Source organism: Cebus imitator, unplaced genomic scaffold (assembly GCF_001604975.1).
Source record: "Cebus imitator isolate Cc_AM_T3 unplaced genomic scaffold, Cebus_imitator-1.0 Scaffold339, whole genome shotgun sequence".
Taxonomy (NCBI): Eukaryota; Metazoa; Chordata; class Mammalia; order Primates; family Cebidae; genus Cebus; species Cebus imitator.
Window position 1 is genome coordinate 1,295,137 of NW_016107654.1, and position 8,188 is coordinate 1,303,324.

The 8,188-nt window shown below is 55.3% G+C and overlaps 1 protein-coding gene across 9 annotated transcripts in view; it reads right to left on the reverse strand.

Moving 5' to 3' along the window:
• Window positions 1-8,188, reverse strand: part of TRAF2 (TNF receptor associated factor 2) — a 36,043-nt gene that overhangs the window by 21,785 nt on the left and 6,070 nt on the right. For 4 of the 9 annotated variants that reach the window (XM_037730316.1, XM_037730311.1, XM_037730315.1 and 1 more), the window contains 4 exons: window positions 6,029-6,103; window positions 5,701-5,919; window positions 4,901-4,979; window positions 3,529-3,627 (listed from right to left, as the gene is read on the reverse strand). In XM_037730316.1, coding sequence (XP_037586244.1) covers window positions 3,529-3,627; window positions 4,901-4,979; window positions 5,701-5,888 — 366 coding nt within the window. In that variant the 5' untranslated portion in view covers window positions 5,889-5,919; window positions 6,029-6,103. Of the gene's footprint in view, window positions 1-3,528; window positions 3,628-4,900; window positions 4,980-5,700; window positions 5,920-6,028; window positions 6,104-6,927; window positions 7,407-8,188 lie in introns of those variants that run through there. The other 5 variants (XM_017505546.2, XM_017505547.2, XM_037730312.1 and 2 more) reach the window with 2 other exon arrangements.

Sequence of the window (8,188 nt, forward strand, 5' to 3'; positions counted from 1 at the left end):
GGGGCTGCGCTGGGCTCCACTGTCAGCCTCCTACTCCCTGCTCACATGTGCTGCGTGCCAGACACGTCAGAAATAAAACCTTCCTCTTGGCACTCGTACCTGAACTTGCCCATGGGACCCAGGGCAGTGCTACAGCTGATACACCTACCACCATCTGTGTCAGTCTTCTCCTCACCCATGGCGGACACAGTTCAAAGAAATCAAGTTTATTCAGCCAGAATTCAAACTACACGTCTGTCGCAAATACAGTCATCATACCTTTGAATTTTACTAGAACGTCCATGAGGCCGAGCATCCGGCCTTTCCTGGCCTTTCCACTGCTTGTGTGGCCGGCCTGTGTCCTCTCTGGAAGGTCTCCCTGCACCCCCACCACCCAGCTGCCAGAGCACGCAGCTCCGGGACCGCTGGGGAATTCAGCTCTGCTATTAGCACTAGGCAGGTACTCCATAAACATTTTTTATCTGAAGTTTTAAAATCATTCAATTTGGCCGGGTGTGGTGGCTTATGCCAGGAATCCCAGCACTTTGGGAGGCCAAGGCAGGTGGATCACTTGAGGTCAGGAGTTCAAGACCAGGTTGGCAAACATGGTAAAACGCCGTCTCTACCAGATATACAAAAAATTAGCCAGGCATGGTCGCAGGTGCCTACAGGCTGAAGCAGAAGAATCGTCTGAACCTGGCAGGCAGAGGTCGCAGTGAGCTGAGACCACACCACTGCACTCTAGCCTGCACGACAGAGCGAGACCCCATCTCAAAGAAAATGAAAATAAAAAAATGAATAAAATCATTCAGTTCCTAGAAAGGTATCATTGCAAAGGAAAAACATATTCAAAAGCTAAGCAGGATTTTCCACTTTCCCAAAAAATTTCACACCACCAAGGAAAAAAAGCCGCCTTAGCCTCAGCATTGCACTCACAACAACACCCCAGCTAGCAGCGTACTCTGAGCAACCTGAGAGCAAGGAGAGGCGGCCCCCAACTCCGCAGAGAGGGCTGCATTTCCGCCCCCATGTGTGTGACACTTACAGCCAGTGAGAGGTTTTATCAATAAAATCAAAGGCCACAGCCAAGCTATTCCAGAGCTGTGCCCGCCCCTCCCACATGACCAAACCCGACTCCTCTCAGGGACTTTCCAGAGCTCTCAAAGGGTGCAGCCAGGGACTTTCCACCCTGCGTGCCTGCCGGGCCGCGTGGCGCCCCAGCCCGGGGGCTGGCTATGGTTCCTGGCCCTCAGCCGGACGCCTTCATAATTGCCAGTGTTGCATCCCATGAGCCTGGAGGTGGCAGGGACCCCAGAGGACTTGGGGTCCAGTGCAGGGCTGGGAACTGTGACCCAACCTGTCCCCCAGGTGCCTCTCAGTCCTCTAGGAGGGTAGCATGGCACATAGCACCCCTACTCCCTGCACCCAGCTGGTGCCCTCACACTCCCAGGGAGACCCTGACCCTGGGCAACCAGCCCAGGAAGCCATCCCCCTTGCAGATAGCACTGGGTGATGACCAAGCTGCAGGTCTCTTTAGAAGAGCAGGGCTGGGGCGGACGATGTTATGCACCGCAGCCGCTCGTGCAGCAGACCCGCGCAGGAACCTAGAAAGTCTGGTGTCGCGCTTCGTGGCTGCGGGCGGTCTGGCATCTCTGCCCACAGAGGTTGGAGTCTCACTCTGGGGCAGTGCCCTGGAGCTCCAGCTCCACGTCTAGGACTCAGTCCCTGTGCTAGGGAGGAAAGCACGTCCCCTTGTCCACCTGATGCAGCTGGGTGGTTCTGAAACAATGAAACCTGGAGCCAAAGACCACAAAGCAGAGAATGTCAACCGAGGGAGGTGGGGCCAGGCCTGCGGAGCAGGGAGTGGGAAAGGAGAAACCCACAATAGCGCAGGTCCAACTCCAAACCCAACAGGCCACACCCCAGGGTCCGGCTGGGCAGGACACCCCAGCCCCTGCCTGGGCAGGTAGCTCTCCTAAGTGCAGACAGCCAGGGTTCCAAGCAAACAGCCCTCACAGCCTCACCAACCTGGAGCCGGACTGGATGGCATCAAGGTGCCTCCTCTCTTTGAGATTCCAATGACGACTCAGTACTCACGGAGCAGTGACCCTTGCCCCTCCACTCTACTTCCTGTCTCCATGGATGTGACCACTCCCGGGACGTCATGTAAGTGGAATCACAGAGGATTTGTCCTTTGGTGGCTGGCTCATTACACTCAGTGCAATGCCTTCAGAGTTCATCTCTGGGGAGCACGTGTCTGAATCTTCTTCGTTCCTAAGGCTGAATCACATGCCACCAAGTGCACTGACCACAGTCTCTGTATTTATCCATTCATCCGTGGACACTGGGCTGCCTCTACCTGTGGGCTCTGTGGACAGCGTTACTCCCGGAATCCCGCGCAAGGATCCCAGAGGGAAACTTCTTAAAGGGCACTCATTACGATGAGAAAGAAGACTGCACAGCTTGGTGAGCTGCAGAGGCCTAAATTAGCTCTCTCAGCACCTCCCGTCCTCTGCACTACAGGCTAAGTTTCCAAATGCCGAAAAGGTGACATGAGACTCGCACTGAAGCCCCCAATATGCCCATGCAGGAAGGTGAGCCCACCTCGCCTGGCACACAGGGACAAATGTGTCCATTTCCAAGTGAAGTGCGGGCCGCTGCCTATGTTGCTGGCTGGAAGCCTTTCTGTGACCACAGGACAAATGTGTCCATTATTTCTGCTATCTCCAGTGTCAACACAATTCAAAATAAGAAATCCTTTGTGGACAAAAGAGACACAACAAAAACTCCCACCAAACTCGACAGCTGCAGTCCCGGCGCACGGTGACCTTCCCGCCATTCCCAGGAAATGCTACTGCTTGGATAGCCGCAGCCTTCCCGGGGCTCACACAGGCACCTCCCACTCACAGCCACCCACCCACGCTCGACAGACAAGAAACCTGAGGCATAGGGAGGGCTAGTGCCTCACTGGAGGCCACACAGCCCCAGCTCCACGGTGCAGGTCTGTGCTCTGCACTACGTGTGTTTCTTTCTTTCTTTCTTTCTTTCTTTTTTTTTTTTTTTGAGAGAAAGTCTCGCTCTGTGGCCAGGCTCCAGGCTGGAGTGCAGTGGCGCAATCTCGGCTCACTGCAACCTCTGCCTCCCGCGTTCAAGCAATTCTCCGGCCTCCGCCTCCCGAGTAGCTGGGACTACAGGCACGCGCCACCACGCCCAGCTAATTTTTGTATTTTTTAGTAGAGACAGGGTTTCACCATGTTGCCCAGGATGGTCTCAATCTCATGACCTCACGGTCTGCCTGCCTCCACCTCCCAAAGTGCTGGGATTACAGGCGTCAGCCACTGTGCCCTGCCCACTACATGTGTTTCTAAACGGACATACTCTAAGAAGCAGCTATGTCTTTTCCTCCACAGACATCACACAGGCTTCAGCCCCAGCACGAGGAAAATATAGGCCAAGGTCCTAACTGCTTCGGGGGTGGGGACGACCCCTGACTGCTGGGGCTTCTGTCACCATGCAACACGCAGCCTCTGAAGGGCCGCCCGACTTTACCTCGTACTCCTTCAGGGTCCCCTTCCAGGTGCACCCATCACTGGGACAGACGGCCGGAAGGCTCTCCACCTCCCTTCGGGCAGCATTATCTGGGAAGGCCTAGGGAGAGGAACAGCCCTCAGGTTAAACCTCCTCCCGGCCTCCCCGCTGAAACCCAGGAACACAGGGCCACGCATCCAAACCAAACCAAACCAACTCCGTGTCGTGCCACCTTCCCAGGTCACCCTAGGAGCGAGGATGACTCTCTGAGGACTGACCCACCTTGATGACAAAGTTTCCAAGCCCTAAACTTCCCAAGTCTGCAAAGGGACAACTTCTGGCTGCCTTTTTGTTTTTTTTTTTTTTTGAGAAAGGGTCTCACTTTGTAACCCAGGTTGGAATGTAGTGGCATGATCTTGGCCCACTGCAACCTCCGTCCCCCAGGCTCAAGCGATCCTCCCATCTCAGCCTTCCAAGTGGCTGGGACTATAGGCATGCGCCAGCATGCCCGGCTAAGTTTTTGTATCTCTGGTAGACATGGGGTTTCGCCGTGTTGCCCAGGCTGGTCTCGAACTCCTGAGCTCAGGCAATCCACCTGCCTCGACCTCCCAAAGTGCTGGAATTACAGCCACCATGACCAGCCAACTTCTGGCTTCTAAAGCTTCACTTGGCCACTGGTGTTGTGTTTTGTTTTGCTTTCCAGAGACAGGGTCTTGCCCTGTTGCCCAGGCTGTCGTAGGGTGATGTGATCACAGCCAACTGCAGCCTCTCTCTCCTGGGCTTAAGCAATCCTCCCACCTCAGCCTCCCAGGTAGCTGGGACTAAAGGCATGTGCCAACCACACCCAGCTAAGTTTTTGTTGTTGTTGTTGTTGGGGCTTTTGTTTTGTTTTGTTTGAGATGGAGTCTTGCTCTGCTGTCTAGGCTGGAGTACAGTGGCATGATCTTGACTCACTGCAACCTCCACCTCCCAGGTTCAAGCAATCCTCCTGCCTCAGCCTCCCAAGTAGCTGGGACTACAGGTGCATACCACCACATCCGGCTAATTTTTGTATGTTTAGTAGTGATGGGGTTATACCACGTGGGCCAGGCTGGTCTCAAACTCCTGACCTCAGGTGATCCACCTACCTCGGTTCCCCAAAGTGCTGGGATTACAAGTGTGAGGTACTGTGCCCAGTCCCTGCTAAGTTTTGAATTTTTTTACAGAGACAAGGTCTCACTATGTTGCCCAGGCTGTTCTCAAACTCCTGGACTCAAGCAATCCTCCTGCCTGGGTCTCCCAAAGTGTTGAGGTTACAGTTGTGAGCCACTGTGCCCGGCCCCACCCACGTTGTTAAAGGAAATTCCAAGACGTTTTCTGTTCAGCATTTTTAGCTTTAAGATATTTTACTTACCGAACTGCTTTCTAAAATAGAAATGCCTTCTTCATATATGCCCTCGTGAACACACGCAGCGCAGTTCTGAGGCCCAGAGCTAGTAGGGAAAAAAAGAAAATCCCACTATGAAATGTAATGCAAAACATAAATGAACACCCTTTGCTTCAGTTCAAAAACCTAACTCCACACCATGATTTCTTTAAACCTTCTCATCTTTAATGAACGAGCAGCAATCATATGTTAACTGTACATTTTTTTAACCCCCAGGATTCACAGTACAATGTTTTTAAAGATTTAAAGTAGATGAGAAGATTTGAATCCTGACAGGAGAACCCAGGGCATGACCTCCTGAGGCCCAATCACTCCCTGCATGTGAACAAGGCCTTCCTGAAAAGCCAAGGACGCTTGCTGCAGGAACTCAGGTGCTGCACAGCTGCGCTGACCTGCAGAGACCACGCCTCTCAGACGGCTCAGCTGCAAGAAAGGCGGCTGCCTTAGCTGCCTAGAGCAGCCAAAAAGGGAGCAGGAGGCGGAGCTTTCAACTTTCTGGTACTCACATTAAAAATAACAAAAATGTAAAATTAACTGTAATGATTATTATATTTAACCCCATGTATCCAAAACACTATTTCAAAATGCTATCTTAAAATTATTAATTTTACATTCTTTGTGTTAAACCTCCGAAAGCCAGGCAGTATCGACACCTGGAGCACATCTAAGCCGAACCCAGCCGTGCTGGGAGCTACCAGGCTGGGCAGTGTGGCTCAAAAGCCAGCCCGGCCTGCCGGCCCCTCCTCCCAGCCTGCGGGCCCGCGCACCTGAGGATGCTGGCCAGGCAGAAGGAGCAGTAGCGGTGGCCACACTGCGCCTGGAAGGGCCTTCGCAGGACGTTTCTGCAGGCGGAGCACAGGTACTTGGCTTCCAGTTTGGTCCCCAGGAGGGTCTTGGAGAAGCCAGGCTGTAGCAACTCCAGGGAGCCGGGGGGGGTCACGCTAGCGGCAGCCATGAGAGCTGTGACCCCCACGAACGACAAAGCCCTAAGGAAGAACACACAGCATGCTACACCTCAATTCCAGAACAGTCCTCCTGAGAGAACACCAAACTGATCAGTAGCAGGCAAGGGTGCGGGGTCAGTTCCCCGCTGACCTGCGGACAAGACTGAGAGGCAGAGCCGCACAGCTTCGGGGAGGTTTGGAGACCCTCGAGTCCCATCTCCCGCCGCTAGTATGGAAACTAGGGCTCAGTGAGGGTGAGGACCACACAGCTGGCGTCCACACACCCAACCCACAGCTCAAAGAGGCACGGACACACGGGCTTCCTGCCACTCACCCCTCATTCCCAGCTAGGGGCACAGGCTGCCCTCCTGTTAACACTAATGTCAGAGGTTCTCAGGACTAGGCTCTCAGTCCCCCCATGCAATAAGCATGTTCTAGAGTGGTGGACGCCTTCTAAAGTATATCTCAGCAAACCCACTGGGCAGCAGACGCCCACCTGCCGGCACTCAGGCCCTGGAGACACTTGGGAGAGAGCCATGCCACCAGTGCAGCCCTGGGGCAGGAGTGCAGCCGCCTGGGGCTGGCCAGTGCAAGCTCCCTCTCACTACCACGTTTCCATACTGCAGACGACGCACATGGCCTTCAGAGTCCTCCATGTGCCAGCCCTGCCCTGGCGCCTGCTGTCCACTGGAACTCAGTAAGCCCCACCAAGGCGGCCACAGACGGCCTCAGCACCTTGCACCGTGCCCTCTCCTCTGCCTCTCTAGGCACCAAGGCCACTCTGTGCCGTGCTCACTCTCCCTGCCTCTCTGAGCACCGTCCAGCCACCCCTGCACCCCACCCTTCCTCCTGGATTAACTGGGGTTCTTCCTCCCTCAGCCTCCCGGGCGGAGACTCCACGGGGCTCCACTCCCCTTAGAGAGCACCCTCAGGTGGGCCTCTTTAACCTGCCATCACAGAGCTCCTGCTGCGTGGGGAGGGGCCTGCTCAGGGCTGGGCTGATGCTGAGGACAGAGGAAGGGAACAATGAAGATATCTAGATCCACTCACCGGGCAGAGTGGGCAGACAGGGAGGGCAAGCAGTCACCCAGCACACCAAGGGTTTCCTGGAGGCCTCACTCTGTCTCTCGGCTCCCGGCACCAACACCACCCAGGAGGCTTCTCGGGAAAGCCAGAGTCCTTTAGAAGGGCAGGCGGGTGAGCAAGGACAACCGACTACAAATCTCCAAATCACACTTTCTCCTGTCAGCATTTTCATGAGAAAAAGGGGAGACAGGCGCTCAGTGCCCCCAGCCCTGTAAGCAGTTTGGGTAAAGCCTGAGTCCAAAGCCCTCAAAGCCTCTGGCTGAAGTGAAGTTAGTGCACACATGCTGGCCCCACGAAGCACAGAGAACTTCCACGGCCCAGACACCCGTGAGATGAGACTCGAAACACTGGACGGCAACCCTGGAGGCTCCCCAGGTAGCAACAGGGGCTGAGGACGAGAGACGCAGACACATGTGTGTCCACAGCCTCATACGGGGAACCAGGCCACGGCAAACCATGAAGGCTCCCCAGGTAGCAACAGAGTTTGCAGATGAGGGCAGACCAGGCATGTCCATAGCCTCGAACCCGGAACCAGGCCACAGCAACCATGCAGACTCCCCAGGTAGCAACGGGGGGGCTGTGGATGAGAGGCAGACACATGTGTGTCCACTGTCTCACACAGGGAAGCAGGCTGGGTGTGAGGACCTGGAACCCACTGCTCCCTGGCAGCAGCCTCCAGCGCCTTCCTGTGTTTCCCGTGGAACATGCCTCACCTGGTGCTCACCTGCTACGCTCCTTACAACAGCAGCCTGTAGGCCAAGCCAGCTCTAAGTGTGCTCTGCCCCCAATCCCAGCCCCTGAGAGCCCAGCAAAAGAAGGTGGGACTGGGGGCATCTCTCTAGCAGGAAAGCAGTCTTATTTCAGGGAACTGGGGACAGCCAGGGAGGGGCTTCCAGTGCCGCCCACACGGCAGGGGCTCACTCCTAGAAGGGAGACTCCAGGCAGGGCAACTTGGGAATGGGGAGGAGGAAGAACAGGGCATGGTGTGCGCTGCGATTCCCAGGAGGCAGTCCAGGGAGGCAGGGACTGACAGGCAGGCCTGGCCTGAGGGTGGAGGGCGGCCTCCAGAGTCCTCTCCCCAGAGGGCAACTCTCGGGGTGGCATTTTATTTACCTAAGGAACGACTTCCCAGAATCATTCCAACTTTTTTTTCCTGAGACAGTCTCACGCTCTGTCGCCCAGGCTGCAGTGCAGTGGCACAATCTCGGCTCACTCACGCTCTGTC